This window comes from Cavia porcellus, unplaced genomic scaffold, assembly GCF_034190915.1.
Source record: "Cavia porcellus strain 051 isolate PalLab524CR breed Dunkin Hartley unplaced genomic scaffold, mCavPor4.1 scaffold_3, whole genome shotgun sequence".
Taxonomy (NCBI): domain Eukaryota; kingdom Metazoa; phylum Chordata; class Mammalia; order Rodentia; family Caviidae; genus Cavia; species Cavia porcellus.
This window is the reverse complement of record NW_026947486.1, coordinates 49,580,908-49,605,834: the sequence shown is the minus strand read 5'-3', so window position 1 is coordinate 49,605,834 and position 24,927 is coordinate 49,580,908. Positions and strand designations below refer to the sequence as shown.

At 30.4% G+C, this 24,927-nt stretch overlaps 1 protein-coding gene across 4 annotated transcripts in view; it reads left to right on the top strand.

Moving 5' to 3' along the window:
- The window catches only part of Hdx (highly divergent homeobox), a 202,314-nt gene that overhangs the window by 8,799 nt on the left and 168,588 nt on the right, over positions 1–24,927 (top strand). For all 4 annotated transcript variants that reach the window (XR_010046604.1, XM_063246139.1, XM_003470966.5 and 1 more), the window contains 2 exons: positions 5,358–5,504; positions 11,279–12,391. Coding sequence is in view for 3 of the 4 variants with exons in the window: in XM_063246139.1 (XP_063102209.1) it covers positions 5,358–5,504; positions 11,279–12,391 (1,260 nt within the window). In the remaining variant the exon portion in view is untranslated. The remainder of the gene's footprint in view (positions 1–5,357; positions 5,505–11,278; positions 12,392–24,927) is intronic.

Genomic DNA, 24,927 nt, shown 5'->3' with positions numbered 1-24,927 from the left:
ATATAGGAAATCAACATATATTTGGAAATTTAACAATACATGTTTAAGTGATCAATGGGCCAGAAAAGATACTAAAAAGAAAATTAGACAGTATTTGCAATCAATGAAAATAAAATCGCATCATATTAAAATATGTGTGACACAGTTAAATTGGTGCTTTGAAAATAATGATGAGCATAAAATAAATAAGAGGTATTATAAAACTTGAAAAGCATCACTTTCACAAACTATGATTAAAATAGCCAATTTCCTTGCGAAAACAAGGAAACAAGAAATAGGCAAAAAATGAAATATAAAACAGAAAAGCTATAATGAATACAATCAAACCAAAAGAAACGAGTATGTACTTCAAAAGAAGAAAGACACAGATTACCAATATGAGGAAGAAGAGAATATCACAACAGACTGCGTGGATGCTTAAATGTTTACTTCAAAATTGTTTTTTTTTTTTTTTTTTTTTTTTTGTCTTTTTCATTTTTATCGGTACCGGGGATCAAACTCACGACCGCCTGCTTGCAAGGCAGGTGCTTATGCCGCTGAGCTAAATCCCCAGCCCCTTACTTCAAAATTGTTAAAATCATTATTTCTATAAATTCAACAAATTAAAGAAAATGGGTCAATTTAATGTTTCAGTTTTCTATAGAGACAGGGTCATGATCTGTAGCGTAGATTGGCTTAGAGTTTATTATCCTCCCGCCTCAGTCACTGGGTTGTTTGAATTACAGATATGCTTCACCAAGGCAGCTATGAAACCACTTCTTGAAAAATAGAAATTACAAAAAATCTATTAGAATAAATAAAATAACTGAATATTTTGTGTTCAATTAATGAAATTTAATTTGATTTATTTTTTACATTTTATATTTCTCTTTCAAAGAAATACTTAAAACCAGGCATGGTGGTGCACACCTATAATCGCAGCACTTAGGAGGTTGAGGTAAGAGGAACTGCTAGCAGTTTGAGGTCAGCAAGGGTATATAGTGAGTTCAAAGCCTATCTGAACTACATAGTGTAACCTTGTCTCAAAAAACCAAAAAAAAAAAAAAAAAAAAAAAAACACAAAGAAAGAAGGAAAAAAAAGAAAGAATTAATGAAAGAAAGAAAAATAAAACAAAAGAAAGAAAAGAATAAAAGAAATTATTCAGATCCTATCTGCTTCACTAGTGAACTGCACAAAAATTTAAGATAAAAGTACATGTTCAGTATCCCTTATTACTAATGCTTGTAACTAGAAGTTATTCTGATATTTCTTTTTGGATTTGGAATATTTGCATATACATAATGAGTTACCTTTTATATTTTGTGAAGTTAAGGATGTTGAGGATCAAATACAAGTCCTGGTGTGTGAATGATAGGCAAAGACTCTACACTGAGCAATGCACCCAGACATTTATACAATATTTTAATGCACCTGAGATTTTACTGCAATTCATTTCATGGGGTCAGATATGGGATTTTTCACTTGGATGTCACACTGATGCTCAAGAAGTTACAGATTTTGAAGAATGTCACATTTTTCAGAACAGGAATGCTCAGTCTGTAGTATCAGATCCATGCTAACTTTCAGAAACTAGAAGTACAGTAATACTTAGTTGAGTAATACTTAGTATGAGTTGGACATACTTACTGTGTCCAAGACACTGTTCAATAAGATGGGGAATAAAACAGATGAAAATTTGCTTTCTGTCCTCCAGTAGTTTATAATGAGTGAGATAAAATTAAGGGACTCCTTTTCCCTCAGTCATACCCTAAAGTACCGTCTAATTAGTTAAGATACAGCAAAGCATATTACCCTGCATTATATAGATATTTAAAGATGAAAATTCTCCTCTGTAAAATCAGTAACAGTGAAGTTGATCTGCTTATTTCCTTATTCAGTTATTGATACAATAAAACTGGTGAATTACCTAAGGATGAAATACCCTCTCTCATCAAATACAAGAGTCCCCAAACTCTACACCTTCCTCACATTCCCAACCCTATCTTGTTTGTATTGTTAATAATTTAATATTGCATGAAATATTTTACATGACTCATTTACTCAATAATGAGCAAATAAAGTTATAGTAACTCAGTTCATTAAAAAAGTGCCATAAATATAATTTGCCACAACCACATACTCACATGCACAGAGATTACTTTAAATAAAACTTTATATTCCACTACTACTTAATTCATAGTGTGCAAAATAAAATAACCATTTAATCACTTCGATAGAATAAAAGAACACATTGTTAACCCTACATTAATATAAAATGCCTTCAGCACACTTAAGAAAATAAATATCTCAGTGCTACGTAGTGTAGCCCACACAATAGTCATAGATGAGTTTCTTAGAATGTTTCTAAATGCATCTATTTTTCCAGTTTCTCACACCAGAAAGTATTATATTTACACAAGTGTGTTTGATTTATTTCACTTGAGTATGGTCTCAAGATATATTCACTTAGCTATAAATATCTCATTTATCATTTTTATGGCTGAGTAGTGCTTCATTATGTAAAAAAACCACATCTTATATTAATTCATCAGTTGATATATATTTGGGCTATATCCAAGATTTAGCTATTATAAACTGTGCTGCTATCACCATAGGTGAGAAACTGAAAGTGTAATTAAGAACCAAAATGTATAACAGATTTTGTGAAATAGGAAGAAATTGTTCAAAAGGAAAGGAGAACTGGGGGGAGGGAAGGAAGGGAAAAGAAAAAAAAAAGAAAGGTAAAATGGATTTAAAGCTTTGCAAATAAGGAGGGGAAGAGGGGTTAAAGGAAGGAGAGGGGGATGGGCAAAAAAGAGCTCCTAAGATACATTATGTATAAGTATAAATTCCCTATGATGAATGTGATCATTATGTACATCTAAATTGTACCAATAAACTTAAGAATAGAGAAACCAAAATAATCTGGTCTTTTAGACAAGATTAGAAGGAGGAAAAGCGGAGGAACACAAAGGGTGGAGGAAAGAAAAAGAAAGGGGAAAGGAAAAAGAAAGAGAAAAAGAAATGGGAAAGAATATGGAAAGGAAAATAAATTCCAGGAAATTAAATGAGTAAGAGCGAATTGCTAAAAGCAAGCCTGCTTACAACATATCAAATGATAGCAGATAACAAAGATAGTGAGAGGCAATTCATAAAAAGAAGATACAAAAATCAATTCTTTTAATGAGAGAAAAACACCTTTTTCTGATTACTAGAACATCATATAATGTTTTATAAAAACCTGTATCCTTATTTTTCATATTACCTGAACAAAAAAGGATCTTAAACATTGTAATTCAGAAATATTTTGATCTAAGGTCTTTATGAAATTCAAAATACAAATTTCATTAAAGAATTATTAAAAATAAAGTTGTTGCTTAAGGAATATATATTTTAGTTTTTTTTTTAAAATGACTTATTTCCCAAGGTGTCTTAGAAATTGAAATGTAATTGTACCTGGAGATACTTCAAATATCCTCACATAAAATTGTTGAATAGCAGATAGTACATAATTACACAGGAAACATGCCTTGGTAGTCAGGTGTGGTAGTGCACACTTGTAATTCCAACACTCAGGAGGCCGAGGTAGGAGGATTCACCTTAAGCTCAAATCCATCCTGGGTCCTGGACTACATAAGTGAGTTGCAGGCCAATCTGCAGTATATAGCCACATACTGTACTAAAAATACATATTGTCATGGCTGCACAAATGTAAAATCAAGAAAAAATGCTTAGAAATATATTGTTATTAATATCTTTCTTTGGGTTAAAATTTTTTCTGAGACTTACTTTTGTTAAGACTAATTATTTATTTTTAATTATTAAGAGTTTCTGAGAGAGCTAAAACTGGTCTGGTGGGGCTTTGACTTTTTTGTTCTGTTTTGAGATTCTCAACCAGTAATGTTAGCCCCCAACTACTAATATTTTGCACAAGCTAAATAAGTAAGTGGGTTTGACTTCACTTGGGAAACAGTTCCTTAGTTTCCTTTTTTTTTTTTTTTTTTGTGTGTGTGTGTGTGTATGTGTTTTCTGATGCAGCCACAATAGAAAAACTTGTTTTGATGGATATTGTCACTATTTAATGATCCAAACAGGCTTGAATATTTGTTCTAGTAGCAGATAAATGATTTGCACTTCCGCATGAGTGTATCTTTTCCAAAACACCTTTAAAAAAATTCTCTGGAGGTCTTTGTTTCTATTTCAGGTAGAAACTCTTCTCTCATCTTTCCTTTGCCTATCAACATTTAGTTTTCTATAATCTGTTCCCTTAACATTACTTAGAAAATGTTTATGTGAGTGGGATAACCAGGTATGCAAACTGCAGTGTATGGTTGTCTGACACTTTATTAGATAGTTTTATTGTTCAAAGTACTTATAGGAAGGGAAATTGTTCTTTATTTCCATGTCAACTACTTTATTGATTCCATACACAGTATACTACAGAAAGTGGTTTGATGAGTCTTAAAGTGTTTTTTCTATTGCTGTTTTCCAAATTTAAAAGAGATACTTCCCTTAGGAAATATTTTGTGTAAGTCAACTATTAGGATTAACAATCTTAATGTGATAGCTTTCAAAAAGAATCTGAAAATCTCTTAATCAAATTACAAAGATACACTATAAAGATTGCTACAATAATTAATGTTTTTTAAAGTAGGTTCAATCAGCCTTTCACTCATGAGATTCAGGTGTTGCCCTACAGGCAAAAAAATAAAGTATTTTTATCTTGTGTTATATAATTTTTTGGTACCTATTTAATTAAAAATTGTATAGTTTTTGCACAGTTTTATTTAATGAAATATATGTGACTTTTAATCTTGTTTTATATAGTAGTTATTAAAGTAATGAATTTTACATAATATCACTTGTATTACATCTTCCTTTCTAGTTTTAAGTTTTAAAGGGAGGTTTTGCTTTAATATATACAAAGAATCCCTTAAGTTTCAGAAAGAAAACTAAAAGTATCCTTTAGTTCTAGAGCATGGCTTCTGATCGTTAGACGTGTGCGAGTTGCTTTTCTTGACAAAGATGACAAGTCCCTGTTGATAATTGATCATGTATGACTGGCACTGTTTCTGATTTTCCAAACCATAAATATTTCAGAGAAAGAAACGATTTTTGCCCTATGCAATTACTCTAACTAGATAAGGCATATTCTTTTTGCTTTCTTTAATGTTGTTATTTTTCTGAACAAATTCAGTATGTGTTTTTATTAAATATATAAATTTAATAAGAATCTGTCACCCATTAACACACAAATTATTTCCCACTAAAAATACTGCAGTTTGGAAGCACTGAAATTGTACTGAAAAACAAAGTGTATAAATTCTAGACATAAAATTTTTATTACAATTTTCAGAGTATCTTCTTTTATTTTTAGATGAATCTACGTTCAGTATTTACTGTAGAACAACAAAGGATTTTACAGCGTTATTATGAAAATGGAATGACAAATCAAAGTAAAAATTGCTTTCAGCTCATATTACAGTGTGCACAGGAGACTAAGCTGGACTTCAGTGTAGTCAGGGTAAGTACTGAAGTGTTGCACTCCAATTTATAGCCTTTAATGACTAATAATATTTGCTTAATATGAGAAAAAATATTCAGGGTATGAAGTAACTAACTTTATAATCAACTTCATTCCCCTGTTACGAAAATATTAATTCTTAATAACAAATAATCATTTACCATATATTTGTTTTTATAAATGTCTTGAAAACACTAAAACATCTGTAGCACAAACATATCTTTTAAATATCTTAGCTCTTCAAGAAATATCCTTTAAGCTTAGCTCATGCTTTTTTAACCTCAAGTAACTCTGAAATAACCTTCAGCACTACAAGATAGTAAAACAGGCATTTTTCTGAAGGAATTCTGTGTCTATAGCTTTCTTTTTGTGTTTGATTTTTTTCCTTGGGCATTTATGACTTTAGTATTTTTGTCTTTTCAGGAATGCCTAGTCTGTTTTATGAATATATCCTTCTAAGCGATATACATGCATTTTAAAGACTAGCAGCTAAGGACTAGATATAATCAAAATTATAGTTATTCATTTGGGTAAAAAATTAGCTGCTACACATTCATGAAAGAAAACAAGAAAGTGACAGAAAGGAAGAAAGAGATAAATCTAACACAAATAGTCAAGTATTTTATGGACTGCATAAGCCCTTTCTTATTCTTTTCAATAATTCCTCCTTTTGTTGGGAAACCTTCATGAATCAAAAGTTAGCAGCTTTCTCATTATTGGCATTCATTTGATTAATTTGGGACAGAGAAAGTGTGTCTGTTTTAAAGTTTATTTTGCTGCTTCTACCTTCAAAGGCCACAAAGATAAAAAAAACTTATAGTAACCATAATTTTTGGAAAATATTTCTTAAAGACTAAAGAATGTATTCATCTTCAAATAGGTAATTATGAAACCAATTCTATGGGAAATGTCCACGATACCTGTCTTTTATTTCCTGAAATCAACTATCATACTCAGATTTGTCTAAGATCTAGAAATATTTCCTACTGATCCTCCTAAATACACTATATAAAATTATCTTACTGAACTTTAAATGAAAATGCTAGCTTGTTTGAATCTAATACAGAATGTTTCAACTTGAGATTTTGTATTATACATATAGACTTTTATTTCTACAGTAATTTCCTTGCTTTACTTTTTCACTTTTTCTTACCATTGCCTCAAATTTAAGTCTTCTTTAGGCAGCTGCACTGTCAGATATCTTTTGTATTTCTTATTTGTTATTGCAACCTTTTCCTGGTAATATCCTTCATTGTTCTTGAATATTGATATTCCTGTCATACACATGTTTACATTCCACATTGTGTGAAAATATAAAATAAACAATGAAAATCACAGTATAAATTTTTAAAATGTAGAGTCACAAGTAAACTGTGTTAGTGTGTTTATGCTTTGATGGATAGTAATTATTTATTTATTTATTTTTTTGTTACTGGGGATTGAACTCACAATCTGGTACCTGCCAGGCAGGTGCTTATGATGCTGAGCTAAATTCCCAGCCCCTGGATAATAACTTCTAATGTCATGGAATTTATTTGTAGTGAACAAAACTAAACTGTAAAATAAAAAACAGGCTGAAAGAAAGTAAAAAAAAAATTTCATGGTATTGTGCATGTTGGAGTCTTTCCATCCTGGAAAGTATAAACTATATAGACAATCAGTCTTCCTAATTAATGCCTTGATATAATTTCCATAATTCTTTTATTCAATAAAAAAGAGTTATTTATAAACTCATCACTCCTCAGCTCCACCACAAATATTTTACTAAGTCTATAGATCCTACTAGTTAAAGAGCGTTATTATATTTAGAATAGTTTTTATTGTGTCTTTTTTCAAAAGGACCTAAATTTCACTTTATTAAGATTATGTCCTCCATGTAATGAGAATTTAAAACTTAAAGGCATTCAAACTAAAACATAATGGTGTAACAGAGAACAGAGAACAAGGAATAAGATACAGCAAAATGATAAGATTTAGAGAAAGTAAATTTCTAAGAAAAAAACAAAAGTGAACTGTATGGACACCAAACACTGATGACTCAAACACCTTTCTCTTTTTCCTTTTCTATGTAGTATCACTTTGTTTAGTTCCTTATCCGAAATCTCTCATCAAATCAATTGTTAGTTTTTTTTTTTTTTTTTTGCTTCTGATAACTGAGGCATTTATAGTGAAAATCATTTACATTTAATAATAATTTATAGATTTTGGATATCATAAGTGAACAATTTTTGGTAATGTTTAATTCAAATCTTGGAATGTCTCAGGCAGTGAATTTTCTTCATTTTCAGCATTTTGGATGGAAATATTTCTTCAGTATATACTTTTGTACCTTTCTTCATAGAGAATTCCTTCAACAGAGGGGTGGGCATTTAGTTCAGCAGTGTAAGTGCCTCCCTGGCAAGCATGAGGTCATGAGTTTTATCCCCGGTACCAACAAACAAACAAACAAACAAAAAATAATTCAACAGAGAAGACAGTTGAACTTTTTGATTCAGAGTCTTCATTATGGAAATTAATTATTATACTGTTCTATAAAGTAATGCTCACAAATTGATACAGTATATGATATTATTTTTTCTTTTATTAAAGAACCACAGATTGTCTATGTAGTAATTTCTTACTGTGATTTTATGTTTTCCTTTTTTCTGTGTTTAAATGAGCCATGGTAAGTGAAGTTTCAGTTTTAGAGCTATCAGAGTGCCTGCCATCAGGAGCCTCAATCAGTTACCAATGTCTCTCCCTTTTGTTGTTTCCAGTTTTTGTACCTAATTTGTTCAAATTATATGCAAAATCATGAAAAGTGGATTTTAATGTTAAGGGTCGTCCTATTAGTGAACTACATGTATCTATAACATCTACACTGGCGGTATTCTGGACAAATAAGGTTGTTAGATTACAAGACAGAAAGAGTCGTATGTACATGATATTCTACTTCATTTCACCTTTCAATGACACAACATAAATATTTAGTAAATTATATAAGCAACAATAAATATACATCTGTATGTGTAAGCTATAAAAACTATAAAAGTAAGCCATAAATTGGCAGAGCACTAAGATAGTTCTTAAACTTTCTGAGTTAAAGTAGGTAACGTTTGATGAAAATCTGGCAGTTTGTGGGATTTTTCTGATACATGGCTTAGAGGTGCTCTTTTGATATAATAGCTTTTCAATTAAAATTTTACCATTTTTTCTATTCCCACCGAAATTTTAATGTGATATATATATATATATATATATATATATATATATATATAGTTAAAAAATGTACAAATACATTGTGGTTTCCACACACTTTTGTTTTGTCTTTTTTATTTGAAAATCTATAATACAGAAATTATTTTGAATATTTGTAAAATTAACCTTAGTGGAAATTCAATGTATTGACAATATTTTTTTTTTTTGCTTAGCTTTGGGTTTTATTTTATGAGGGGTACCAGGAATGAAACTCAGGACCTCACAGTTGACAGGTACTGCGCTGCTGAGATAAATCCCTTGCCCCTAATGCATTTATATTTTTAAATATTTCTTTTGAGTGTATACTTTAATACCTTTTAGTTTTCCTCCCTTGTCTCATGTGATATTTATACTTCTTTTTTATAACTATCTTCTTTGTAATTATCCCTCCTGCTATTCCAAGAAAGTGAACCAAAGTGAGTTTAAAATCCTCCTACCTCAAGTCACATAGAAATCTATTAGAAATCAAGGTTTTGAATCATTGTTTAGGTATTTCCAGACAAAAAAATCTTTTCATAAACTACTTATTACTTCTGAATCACACTTTCTGCATTTATACAATTAGAAAAATAACACCCACTAAAGGTGTACAAAGAACAATAAAAGGAGATTCAATAACGTGTTAGCTTTAATTTACAGTATTACAGCAATACTAATGTTGTATATAAAATTGTGTGTTACACTGATAGAAACTGAAAATTGGCTGATTTCCAAAACAGATTATAGGAGAACTACACAGATCTGTACTACATTTATTCAAGATCAGTTGATTTAATGTTTTTATTTTGTTTAATCCTTAATGAAGCAATATGTCTTGCTAGTTTTTCATTTGTTATGCATCTTGTCACAACTGTAAAGTTTGACAATTACATTATAGAATGTAATGTTTCTTATGGTGTATTTTAAAGAAGAACCACATTTCAATACAATAATTATATAAGTAATTTTGGTAAATTACTTAACATAAATATATTTTATAATCAAATTAAATGCAAATGCAAAATGCCAGTTATAGTTTTATTAATGTTTTCTTATAGAAATATTGTGTATTCATTTTATAAAATTTGGTAAGTGGGGCTGGGGATTTAGCTTAGCGACATAAGCGCCTGCTTTGCAAGCAGGCAGTCGTGAGTTCGATCCCCGGTAACGGTAAAAAGGAAAAAGACAAAAAAAAAAAAAAAAAAAATTGGTAAGTAAAGTGTAAAGAAGAAAATACCATTCTTTAGAAACTAGGGTGATAGATCTTTCTGAAGAGGAAAGAATATGAAGAGATGAAAATGGAGATGTAGTTAGAGGAAAGGGATTGAAAAAAAGGAACTAAGAAATCTATGTACATGTAGCAACTCCATACAAGGAAGGTAAACATTATGTATTACAAACATGTACAAAAAAGAAAGGTAAACATTATGTATTACAAGGAAGGTGCACATTATGTATTACAAATATGTACAAAAAAGGAGGGGAATCAAGATTTGAATGGAGCAGGGAGGAAAGGAAAAGAAGGCAAAGGAGATGAAAAAAGAAATTGAGACATATATCAACTCCTACAAGGAATGTAAACATTATCTACTGCAAACATGTACTAATAAAGAATGTGATCTAAAAAAAGGATGAAAATATTACCATAAATTAATGACAAAAACAAAAAAAGTTGCAATATGTTGAAGTGTTGCTATCCTTAGAACAAAATTGCTTTTACAAATTTACTTTAAAGGTCAAACCCCTTAATATAAAAATAAAGTTAACAAATAAAACTTCTAAAAATAATATAATATCCATAAAATATAAAATCAAAATGGCAATTGTTTATCTTTTATTAATTCTCAGAATATTAAAGGTCCCTCAGAACTGCAAAGAAGTCAGAGTGTAAAGCACCAGCATTCTTGGATGTTGCACTTAAAAATATACCTAGCAATCTTTTAAGTATTGCATTCAAATGAACTAATAGAGAGGTACATGTACAAAGAGGAATGTTACAAAATTATTTATTATAATGAATATTTCTATATATGATATGACTTTATAGAAGCATGAAATTAACCAAGTTAAGTTATATTCATTCAATATAAATTGTAAGTCAGAAGACTGCAAACGTGTACTTATTTAATACTGCAGTAAATATTTCCTAATGGCATTGAAAAAGTGATTTCTTTTTATATGCTTTCAAAATTTACATATATATGATGTACATCAATACATATAAACTTTGTTTACATTAGTGACCACTTTTTAGGTTAAAGTCATAGAAATAGTTTAGGTTAAAGTCATAGAAATGTGTAACTATTGGGTGAGGCTGGGGATGTAGCTCAGAGGCACAAGCCTGGTAAGCATGAGGTTGTGAGTTTGACTCCAGGTACAAAGACAAAACAATATTTATTGGGTGAATCCTTAATCATATATACTATTATACTGTATTTGACTTAGTATTCTTTTATTCAATCTTTTGCTTTTATCTTTGTGTAGGCTTTGATTCTACAACAAATTTTTTCTTATGTATTTTAAAATTTATTTCATAATACTATCTTTTATTCTTTCAGACGTGGGTTGGCAACAAGCGAAGAAAAATGAGTAGTAAGAATTCTGAGTCAGGAACAACTGGAACTCTTTCTGGTACTTCCTTGACAGCTCCAGATCTTACAGTCAGAAATGTGGGCAACAGTGTTCAACCTTCAAGCCAACAGTCTTCTTGGACTTCAGCCAATAATGATGTCATTCTAACAGGTATATATAGCCCAGCCTGTTCACTGAGTAGGCAAGGGACAACTAAACATACCAATACACAAATTACAGAAGCTCATAAAACTCCTATTCAGAAAACATCCAGTAAAAATGATACTGAGTTTCAGTTGCACATTCCTGTTCAAAGACAAGTAGCACACTGTAAAAATGCCTCCCTGCTCCTAGGTGAAAAAACAATTATTTTGTCAAGACAGACAAGTGTGCTAAATGCTGGAAACTCAGTATATAATCACACAAAGAAAAACTATGGAAGTTCTTCAGTGCAAGCTTCTGAAATGACAGTATCTGAAAAACCATCTGTGTGTCACCGATCTTGCAAAATTGAACCAGTTGGAATTCAAAGATCATATAAACCTGAATATATAGGTATGGCATCGCATAATTTATGTGGCCAAAAGCCAGCTCTTAGAGACCCATACTGTAGAACACAAAATTTGGAAATCCGTGAAGTGTTCTCATTGGCAGTAAGTGATTATCCTCAGAAAATTCTTGGAGGAAGTGCCACGCAGAAGGCTCCAAGCTCAGCAGAAGGAATTTGTTTGTCAATTGCAATGGAAACTGGAGATGCTGAGGATGAATATGCGAGAGAGGAGGAGTTGGCTTTAATGGGAGCACAAATACGAAGCTACTCAAGATATTATGAAAGTGCAAGTTCCCTTCAAAATGAGAACCAAAGTACAACTTTGCCTGGACCAGGAAGAAATATACCAAATTCACAAATGGTGAATATTAGAGATTTTTCAGACAGTGTACTATATCACAACAGAGACTGCCATTTGACATCACGAAACTCATTACATACAGCATCTAGTACATTGTACAGTAGTACAAATCCATTACGGAGTAATTTTTCTCCAAATTTTTCATCATCAAACCAATTGAGATTACCACAAAGCCAAAACAATTACCAGGTAACATGCATATTTATTTTATAAATTTTTTAAAAGCTGTGTTTCAGTTTAAAAAGCTGTGTATCTGTTTAGGCTTAAGACCTGAGTCTTTTAACTACCATTTTAAAATAATTTGAAACTTTGGCTTTAAAATACTGTTTGGGTTCAACTCCTGGAGGAATCTTTTGTTTACTTTGTCATGCTTAAATGTGATGAAATGTTGATTAAAAATGAAATGTGCCAGGCTTGGTGGCAGTGCACACCTGTAATACCAGTATTAGGGAGGCTAAGGCAGGAGGATCACCATGAGTTCGAGGCCAGCTTGGGATACATAAATGAGTATAAGATCAGCCTGCACTGCATAGCAAAGCCTTGCCTCAAAAATAAAAAAAAAGTCAAATAAAACAATGAAATGTAATAATTTTATGGCATGAAAAATTTCTCCTGACATTTGAAATAATTTTGTTCAGGAGGTGGTAGCTTTATGGAAAACATGGCACTTGTCATATTTAAAATCAAATTAAATTAGCTAGGTTCATCCCCTTAAATATAAATTACTCCTGTTTTTTTTTTTTTTTTTTTTTTTTCAGTCTGAAGGTATGTCACTAGATGAGTGGAGCCTTTTTGGGTATATATCCTGGCAAGTCAATCATTTTTCTATGGATCAATGACTGAGAAATCAAAGTCTACAGTAACTCAGATAATAGCTATTATTATGAAAGTAAATGCTTTATTAGAATGTTAGTTAGAATATTAGGCAAGTGGATTTTGGTAAAGTATTGATAGAGAAAAGAAATTTATAGTAAAAATATTAGGACTGTTTCACATATTCAGTTATTTAGATATGCTTTGAATAATCTCTTTAACATTGCAATGTAAATCAACTTCAGAAAATCTCTTATTGCCATAGCTCTTTCTTTTGAAATTCTGCTTTACAAAATTTAAATAAACAGATATGGGTGTTGGTCATTTTCCTGGTTACTACCTATATTTTTTTACCAGTTTAATCATGATATTAGCAGTTTGTTAGGCTTTAAGATGCTTCTAGGCTATTTTCTATCAATTTCATAACCATCTTTTATTTACCATCTTATAGGATTTTGCTTCAAAATGAAAAGCAATAATGTAGTATAGGATGTACCCCTCTGGCACCTGGCCCTAACAAAAGAGGCATTAAGGCATCATAAATAATAGACATTTCCTATTGAATAGCAATTAACTTTTAGTTTATTATTTACAAACTATGCTTAAAGTTGATTTGAATAATGCCATTAATATCTTCCCCAAATTCTCCCCTTTCACTCTTTGTATTTTATTACCCATTTTATATTTTATTAATTTTAATAACAATAATGTTACCATTTGTTGAGAGCTTACCAAATACCAAACACCATTATCATTACATATACGTATAACATTTTATATATATATATATATATATATATATATATATATATATCCCTTTTCATTTAATGTTCACAATGTTACGGATAGGTAGACATTTCATACAAAATATTCCTGAAGGAATACTTATCACAAAGTATTTGAAGAAGAAATAGCGTGAAGACCTGGATGAGGGAAGACTGGAGGTCAACTATTAACCTTACGATATCTTTTAAAAGGCCATATACTCCTATTTATGTTATATCAGACCTCTTCAAGTTAATTTAATCTGAGCAGTATGATAGTGTTTTCAAAGAACCTTTGAAGCATCACTTACTCCACCTTTCTTTTAATAATTTATTTAATAGTTAAATAAGATTTGGGGAAATCAATGCAGCCCAATAAAGTGATGTCTATGAATGTTTGACACCAAGATATTGATTAAACTGTCTTACTAACACTTTTGGATTAGTATAGAACAGAACTTATGTTCATCTTGATAATCTTTATTGCTATGAAACTATAAGCAAGCAAGCAAATCTCTTGAGTTTGTCCCTGGGAGAATTCAACAGAAATATCTACCTTTTGTTCACTATTACTTAAGTTGCCTTAAGGATAGTCTTGTCCCAGGTTATCTAGAAAAATGATTTTAAATTGCAGAGATTATAGAGAATAATAAGTAGTTCAAATCAGTTCTGTTTTGCAGCCTCTTGGCAGTATCATATTAAATGTTAAAGTGAGACTAAAGAAACTGAATAAAAGTGATTATACCAGGATACCAAAACTCACTTCTGTGATAACCCCACTTATAGGACCAGATTGTAGTCATATTAATCTCCAAAATGACATATACTTTTCATGTTACCCATGTATGAGACCAACTAGTCATCATAAATACTGCTGTAGTGGAAGTTTATTAGTAATAATCTATGTGAAGGCATTGAAACATATTGGAACAAGGCAACAAAAATACAGGATTTATTAGATTTTGTGTCTTGATAATTAACTGAATTCTCATTTTTCATGGACTTTGTAAGATCTTAGGAGGTAATTATGAAACACTTTCTTTTAAGAAGTACTTTTTGTAGGCAGAATATTTACCAACTAGTACAGTACAAGCGATTTGGTGGTTTTGCCCAACAATCTTAGTATTTATGGACTTTGACAATTTTTAAAATAAATAACTAAAGTTTAATAGCTGTAGAAACTTTAAACACTATGGCGTCATACACCAATACAAATAGTATTTTTGTCTGAGGAAAATGAGGGCTGGTCAAAATAATTCTCAGGAAAATATTCAAGTTTTTATAGAATAATAGTAATCTGTTGATTTTAAATAATTTTATTGAGATATGACTGACATACTATTCATGAATTAAAGTGTATAATTCAGTGAGTTTCAATATATTCACAGTATTATTTAAGCAACACCACATTCTTATTTAATCAGTTTAACTGTAATTTTTATTTAATCAGTTTAACCATAATAATAACTCACAATCTTTGGATCAACTCTGGATCTTACTTAAGAACATTTTTCTCCTTAAAAATCAACCATACAACCATTAGCATATCACAATTCTCCATCCTAGCACCAGAAAATCACCAATTCACTTGCTGTCACTATATTTTTACCAATTATTGATATTTACTATAAATATAATCATATAACATGTAGCCTACTGTAATTGGCTTCTATCAATTAGCATAATGTTTTTGAGGTTCATCTATGTTGTAGCATGTATTTCATTTAATATTCATAATATGTCTTTGGATCTCTAAACATAGTATGTCCTTCTGCTTATTAGAAATTTAATTTCTTCTATCAATGTTATCTGATTTTCAGTGGACAAGTTTATTCTTTATCATGACTTAATATTGCTTTACATAGAATTGTTTTCTTAATTTCTTTTTCTTTCTAATTTTATTTAATAATATCACTCAGTTATGATGATGAATGCTCTAGCTGCTTCTTTTGTTTTTGTTTGTTTTTTAAATAGATGAGAAGAGCCCCAAATTTATTTACCACATTGAATTTTTGACTTACTGCTTTATGATTGGGATGTTTTTGATTACTGCCTCAACATCTTTACTCATTATCAGGTTTTCCAAATTTTCCATTTCTTCATATTACAGTCATGGTAAGTTGTATGTGCCAGGAATTTATATTTTTTCTAGGTTAGCCAGTTGATTTTCATATAACTCATAATACTCTTATGTTTTTTATCATTCTTTGATATCAGTGTAATATCCCTTCTTCCATTTGTAATTTAATGCAGTATTACTTTTCTCTGGTTTGTCCATAGACTTGTCGATTTCACCTTTTCAAAAAGTCAATTTTCAGCTTCATTTTTATATTTTATATTGTTTCCTAAATGTTTTTCATTTATTTCTCTGCTAATCTTTATTATTTTTTTCCTTCTGCTATGTGGAGGCTTAGTTTGTTCTAGCTTCTTGTGGTTGTTGTATAGTTAGGTTGTTTATTTTTTATCTTTCTGCTTATTAAGGTAGTCATTTATTGCTATTGACCTCTTTCTTAGTTCACTTTCTGTTGCTACAATAAAATATTTGAGATGAGGAAATTTATAAAGAATAGAAGTTTTTTTTTTTTTGTTTGTTTGTTTTATAGTTCACGAAGCTGGGAAGTCCAAGACCACTGCATAGAAAACTTCTGGTATTTGGTGCATTATAACATTGCAGAGGGCATAACATAATTAGCCAGAGGACAACACAAACGAGGCAGAGGGCATCATATAGTGAGGCAGAATGCTTACTGGCTTGGGTTTCAGATTTTCCTCTAATGGAGCCATAAATACTTATATGGAGGCCTCACTCTCAAGACTGCATTTAATTCTAAATTTTTTCACAAAGACTTTATGCTCAAATATCAACATGAATTTGCTGATTAAGTTTTCAGTACATGAACTTTTGTAGAACACATTCAAACTATAGCAGAACTGGTTTTGCTGCATCCTGTAAATTTTGGTATATTGTATTTCCATTTCATTTCAAAGGTTTTTGTTTATTATTTTGATTTTTTCATTATCCCATTAGTGAGTCAAGAGTGGCTTTTTAAAAACTACACATAATTGTGAAATTTCTAATTTTAGTCCTGTTTTTGATTTTTAGTTTTGTATTACAGTATTTGAAATAGATATTTTACATGATTTCCATCTTAATTTGTCAAATTGTTTTGTGGCATGATATATGACTTGTATTGCAATCTGCTGCTACTAGATAGGATGCTTCTGAACATATCTGTTGATCCAGTAGGTCTGTAATAATATTCAAGTGTTCTTTCCTTACTCATTTTCTGCCTGTATGTTCTTCCCATTGTTGAATGTGAGTTAATAAAATCTCATACTACTATTATAACTTCTACATATTTCTCACTTCAATATTTTAAATATTTACTTTACATAGAGTAAAACCTTGTATTGCAAGTAAAAAGTTCTATGAGCAAACATTTATATTAAATTTGTTTGATAAATGAGCGATGTCTTGCAAAATGAATAGTTTGTGATGTGCAATATCACATAATCTGAGTTGAGCCAATAGTTCTTGACCTTTCTTGCTATGGAATTATGGGTGAACATCTCCCAACAGCAAGAAGTTATGGAGGAGTGGTCATGAGCAGAGAAGGAAGTGAAAGAATCCCTCACTTCAAATGAGATTAAGGAAATGTATAAAATTTGAAAAACAGTACAAAATTCAGCACCACCTGAATAAGGCTCTAAAAGTGCAAGTAATGAAACTATTTAATGGAAATATCATGTCATATTTCCACAAAATCCTCAAAAAGAAGCAAAAGCAAGTGTGACTGAATAGATTCATGGCTAATACTGCACAAAAAATTGAGCCAATAGATAGCAGTGATTCTGTTAGTAATGGTAAAATTTTTCCAACACCGTAATCTGCATCTCTCTTGTCTCCTTCACACCAGCAATGAAGGCTTTCAACGGTAAGTACAGGTCAGTTTATTTTTCTTTATGTTTTGTACTTTTTCATTATTTTGCTTAAAGTATTGTAATTATTTTTGTATGAATAGTTTTGGGTTGTGGAATGAATAATTAGAGGTTTCATTGCTTCTTGGGGGAAAATTTGCTTTGATTATATCAAGTGCTTTGGATCACAAGCATGTTTATGGAATAAACTGTATTGGCAAACCAAGGTTTTACTGTACTTAGAAACTTGAATGTTTAGGGCATACATATCTGCAATTATTATTTCTTCTTGATAAAGTGACCTGTAGTATGTAATGAATTTTATAATATTTTGTCAGGGGCTGGTTAAATTGGCCAAGGTGGCCTAAAACTTGCAATCCTCCAGCCTCAGTGTCTTTATTAATGTTCATATGTGTGTGCCACCACACCCAGCTTGATTGTTTATAGTTCGTTTAACCATTCTATCTTTTGATTGGAGAATTTAATCAATTTATACTTAAAGTAATTATTGGTCGCTAACTTACTATTAGAGTTTGTAGGGTTTTTTTCTTTTTTTTTTCTTCTGTTTCTTGTTTTCTTGTTGTGTTGCCTTTTGATGTGCTGGTTTTTTGTAATGGTATGCTTTGATCATTTTCTGTTCATCTTTTGTCCATCTACTAAACATTTTTTTTTATGTTTACTATGAGGCTTGCATAAACTGTAAAATAACTGTCTTAAAGGCTTTTTTAGTAAGTACAGTCATGTTTTTCTTTGGAGACATTTTCTTAATTATTTTTTTCTTGAATGGGCAATATTTTCTGTTTCTTCGTGTACACTGGGATTTTTTCCAAAATTAATTATTTGAGGAAAAATCTCTTCCAGTCTTTGCAGTCTGACTCTACGCGGTTTTGGGCAAATATTCAGTCTGGCTTTAAGCTTTAAGTTCTGTTGGACCTTTTCTACGTCTTTCCCAGGCCTGTCGACATTCTATTTATCAATTGTCGTATATAGGTTGCTATTCTTAAATATCTTTATTTTCTTAAGTTTCATTTCTACTTCTTCCAGAATCCTTAGCTGTTCAATTATATTCTTTCATCAGTAATCTATTTCTCCAAGTTTCTGTGGATCAGCAACCTCCTTAAAGTTTCAAAAGCCTTGCCAACTGCTTCCTACCATTTCCTGTACCAAGAGATATAAGTAGTGCCTTTTTTGGTTGTCTTTAGGGGATAAAGAAACCAATATCTCAAGCAGCTTCCAGACAGTTTAGAACATTGTAAACTCATGTCAAACCCAGTTTACTACTTGTTTACAGAAGAGACTCGGGTTTAGGACTGTACTTCCTCAAAACCATTTCATGTGCCACCAGGAAAGCAGTGTGACAAGCACAAATAAAAATTACTGTTAAGTTTCCCACCATTTAAATGTAGCATTTTCTTGACTGAGCATTTACTTTGTTCCTATGTTTCTGGACTCACTGTCAGCTCTAGAATAAAGTTATTTTAGCAAGCTGCTAGTTTCTTAGTAGTGTTTTCATGGTGGAGGCAGTGCCATTTGCTGTGAAATCACACTGTGTTATATTATCACCCTGTATAGAAGTACTTCAATAAACAGTCAAAGTGTTTCATTTAAAGCTTATATTTTAGTTCAATAAGGAGTTGTATGCAAAGTAAAGATATGGACGTATGACTCATGGTAAGAGCACTAGTCTAGCCCAGTAAATGCGGTGGCTTAATAAGAACAATAAATCTTTTAGTGTTGTTTGAAGATTAGACTTCTAATTGTACATGTGATAAACTACTTCATTTCAGTTATAAAAAGTAAATTTAAAATGTAAGTCTACCATTTTACCATTTATTTTACTAAATTAGTAACTAAATTTTATACTTCCTTAATGATTTTTTACATAAGTAAAATTCAAGAATATTTTGAAATATTCTAAATGGTATAAATTTAGGAAATTTTAATCTGTAATTGTACTCTGCCCAGTGCCTTTCAATAAGGTAATATGCAATAATTCCACACATTATTTTATTTCAATTACACACTTCTATTATTTTTTTTAAATTTTATTTAAAAAGAAACAGAAAAAGGGTACATGTAATACAGAATTTCAAAAAATGAACAGTAAGAAATCACTAGTTAATAGGTTACATATTGTCATCTTAGAAATAGTTGTTCAAGTTACAAAATTAAAGTGAACAGTCAAACAGTGAGACTGCAAACAGTTCTGTTCAATGATCCAACAAAAACTTGGTAATACGGTCATCTATCTTACACAGATAAATACACATGCAGTTATATCCTTTAGAGCACTTTCTTTTCCTCTCTTTTTTACAATAAACAATTACACATTTTGTGTTTTATTACTCCCACAGTTCTTATTACTTTTTTTGAAGAGAATAAAACCAAATGTGACAAAAATCAGAGTCAGTCAAAACAAAAGGATAGATATAGTACATGATGTAAAAACAGAATACAAGGTGATCAACAATGGTTACCATAATGTCTCTTGCTATCTTCAAAGAATTGTCTATATCATCAAGTATAATAAAATTGAACAAAATACTACAGAACAAAACCAATAAAACCAAAACATTAGAGACATTACAGGACTTCAAAAGAAGATAATAGTCAAACCAGAATGGGCATCATAGTGAACCTTATTGTCTTCAAAAGAAGATAATAAGGGTTGCCTATACCCTCAAACTTGATACTATTAAACAAAACAGAATAGAGTAAAATCAGTCAAAACATGATGGTGAGAGCAATACAGGGCTTCAAATCAAGTTAATAGGAAATCAAAACTGTTTCTGTAATGTATCCTGCTAATTTCCCTTAATTAAAAAAATAAATAAATTTTAAAAAAGGAGATTGAGATAAAAGAGGACATAACACAACAGCACAGGTCAAAACAGAACAATTTAAGCAACATAGTGTTTCACCACAAGATAACCCGACATAACAGTAGTTACCATAGTGTCTCTTTCTGTGAAATACTTGAGTATAACGTCCTATACTATAGCATCAAGCATATCAAGACAGTGTAAAACCATTCAAGAGAATGAAAGTATTACAGGGTATTTAGAACCAACTAACAGAAAATGAACAATGGATTCTATAATATCTCCTTGTCTATAAAAATTTTGTTTGTGCTATCACATATAATAAAATCATTTTTAAATGCTCAAAAATCAGGGATAAAATCAAGTTTCTTGTGTCATGTCTGAGTTGTTACATTATGACTTAGTTCATTTATCATTTACTTTAAACATCTTGGAATTCCTAATCTTAACTTTTGTGCTTTTATAAATTTAAACTAAATATTATATAAAAACATATTCAATCTCTTAAGTTTTTGTTCATTTGTGAAAACTTTGTATGCTAATACGTTTTTCAAAATATCCCTTTCCTGACACTTAATAGAAAAAAATTCATGCACTTAAAATATGTTAGATGCTTGTCTAAAACTTAAATTAATTTGTAGAAGTAATTTATCAACGCTTTACAGGCACCTGGTGAAGAGAAGATGGGGAAGACTTTTGTTTGCTTCCTTCCTTCTTTCCTCTTTCTTTCTTTCTTTCTTTCTTTCTTTCTTTCTTTCTTGTTTGGAACCAAGGGTTGAATTCATGACCTCGTGTTTGTCAGGGAGGTGCTCAAAATTCTATGCTCAAAATTCTAGCTAACATAAAATATAGTTTATTTTAGATAATAGCTTTAATAGAACTCAAATTGGATTAGAAATTAAAATAACCCAAAAAAGTATCCATAACAGAATGTAAAACATATATAAAAACAAAGCATTCATCATATGTGTAATATTATCTTTAAAATAGAATGATTTTTTGAATCTAATGAATGCTTTTTCATATGTAATATTATATGATTAATGTAACAGAGTCTAGATTATATAAAAGGAAACTTGGCAAGAGTTATTTTTAAAATCCCTTAAATTATCCATAAAAGTCCTTGATAACGTCTTCTTGTCCATGTGCAAATTGGCAGAGTAAAGAGAATATACATAATTTATAGTTAAAATTCTCATATATAGTGTCTAAAGTGATTTTACATGAAATAGATAAATACATTATACTTCAATTCACAAACCTCAACTAGGCATAAAATGTTACTGTGGTTTATATCTAAATAAGTGGATTACCACTGCTTTTGATGTATACACTGTTAGCCATGACACAGCTTTTCAACAATAGGCTTTCCCTTGCAACTGAGTTTTAAATTGTGATTCTGTGTTAGATTCAACTGGGCTACATGAGAGGCATTTTTTGGTGGGCTTAAAACAAGAAATTCTCATTATCGCTAAAATGCCTTTTGAGGTATTTTACATGTTTTCTATCTCACGTATAAGACCTTTCTTTTGAAATATGTTGTATATTTCTCTTCTAAACACCTACCTGCAGTATTCTAATTTCAAGTCTAGGTGACTATTATAAAAGTTGCCATCTTTCTAACAATTTACTATGTATACATAGGTGAAACGCGCTTTTTAATGCATAAAAATACAATTCTTACCGCATAATATGTATGTTTGAGAACCTTCAAGACCCCTCACTTTCTCCAGAATTAAATATAAATATGTCTGGCTCTCATACCATATTTCAAGGTTCAGTTGTGATATTTATCACAAGTGGATATTATCTTGCAGTATTTTGAATTCCTATTGCACTTCACTTATTGTACCTCTATTCTGATACTTATCACAGTTTTCTTTGTACTTATGTAATTCATGTACCTGTCTGTCTGTTACTGTCAATTATCTTACTTCCCTTAGGGAATTGATGTTATACGTATGTTTTTGTATTCTGTACCACATAAAATGACACCTTGTAAAGAAGATATACCTTATAAGCATTCAAATAGAATTTAAATTAGTTACTTTGATGGGTTTTGACATTTTTCTCCAATTTTTTTAAGGGCCTGTGAGATTCTTTTAAATGATTTCAATGGTGATGAATCATCACCATTTGAGGGAAAATTAATAAAATAGAATCTGTGTGTGAGATATGAAATAGCAGTTCCAAAGATCCCAAAATGCTTTCAATAGTGGAAACATTATTGTAAGTTTACAATATCCTTAAATTTTTGCCTGTGAAATATACAGCATTCATTTATATACACAAGTTCTGACATAGTTGTTAAATCAGGTTTGCTTTTTGTATATTTGTTTTGCACTTTTTCGAGTCAGACCATTGAGAATATGCTTAGAATTTAAACATAATTTAAATGAGCCATTATTGCCTTCCTCACTAAAGTATGGTACATTATAGCTTCTAATGAATAAGAAACGTCATCAATATTGAAAAAAAAAACTTGCCAAATTTGAGGAAAAGTTTACCTGTGTTATGACTCAAAAAACTTTACAAATTAAGCTTTTTCTAATTTTTCTTTAGTTTAACCAGAAATGTAAATAATTGAATATATTTGAAATAAACAGTACTGACTAGTTAAATGTAGAATGTATCATGCAACATTTTAATAGCTACTGATTTGAGATTCTATTTTATTTGCAATTCATTTGGTTTAACATGTATCATCTAGAGGTTCTATGTGCCCAGTTTTGAAGTCTTTTCATTAATATATGGGAATACATGCAGAGATAATGCAAAACAATTGGATAGCTTGATTTTTCCTAGAGTATATTATGTGACTATTACAGCAGATATCCCTTCCTCATTGAAACTAACAATGAACTGACCTTGAAAAACCAAGTATATATTGGTGAGAAAAAAAGGAAGCACACAGTTTGAAAATTTTTTTAAAACAAAATCTTTTTTATGATCATTAAAAACAAGATTTTTATACTTTGTCCCAATACCTTCTCATTTAGTTAATTAACATTTTACTATAATGAGATTCGATCTTGAGTAAAACTTTTTGTACTTATCCTTACAAATATTATTTGATTTTATGTCATTTCTAGCCTCTGTTTTGCATGTTGCTATGTTTGGATCTCAAAATAAAATTGAGACGTCTATTGTCTAGAGATGGTAATTATTTAACTTAAGTTTAATAATTGAGGATATTGCCTACCTTTCTATATTGAATCACTTCTTATCTGTAGACATTACTGTACTATACAGGGCATCATTGAATACAACATACCAAAAAAAAGCATTAAATGTTCTACTTGACACCACATTACCATCACCACTACCTACAGAGCCTGATTTCATTTGTCAGCCCCTATGGAGAAATGTGTTTAGGGTGGAAAAAAAAAAAGGGCAGTTGAAGAGTATGGAGTGGTACACAATCCTTCTGTGTCATTTCCTATGACAAAGCATTCTTAAATTCAGACTGTCCTGAACTACAGTTTATAGAATTACCTTACTCTTTGTAAATCTCCACAGAATTCTGCTACAATAGTGTCTATTTCCTCACGTAGTAATTCTGAGGTAAGAAGATATTGGTAGATATTTCATTTAGCAAATTTTATATTTTTAAACTTTTTTATTAGTACATGTTTACTATACATAATAATTGTGTTTCTTGTTGAAAGTTGGTTCATGTACTTAAATGCATTTTAATTCTATGTTAATTCCTTTCCTTTCCTAGGAATCCCTCCTTCTCTATCTCTTGGTAAACTTTCAAGTAGATTTTACTTTAAAAGAGACAATCATACTGATAAATACGATTTAGATATGAGTGCACTTAGTCTAGTATTGAAATAGATATATCCTTAGATTTAAAACTACTTTATTTGAAAAAATAAAAGTCTTTCAACACTTTTCAAATTTATTAGAAAGCACTTGTTCAAATGTGAAATACTCATGGAATATGAAAGAAATGTCCACTCAAGTTTACAATACTGCAAAACTTCACTACCCACATTAAATAAACTCTAGAATGTAACTCACAAGGAAAAAAACTATTTGACACATATTCTTATATACAGAGGTTTGACGTGAAGATGATAATGCATAAAAGTTTACTTTTTTCCTTTTGCAATCATCTATTATTTATACAAGAATGTTAGTGATCTATTAAAACTTGCATTTTACTATTTAGTAAGTAAGAAGACAGAACATATGAATAGACTTAGAATGAGGCCACAGTTTGGAGACATAACATTGTAATCATTCACACTTGTAAGCTTAAGATTTGTAGTGAGAAAGCATATGTACTAATAGTTATATTAGTCGCTGTTGATTTTCCAAAGTAAATACAATAATATATTAAAATAACTTATAGCATACAGATTTCATAATAAAGTCATCTCTTGCTTTGTGGCGATGCCTT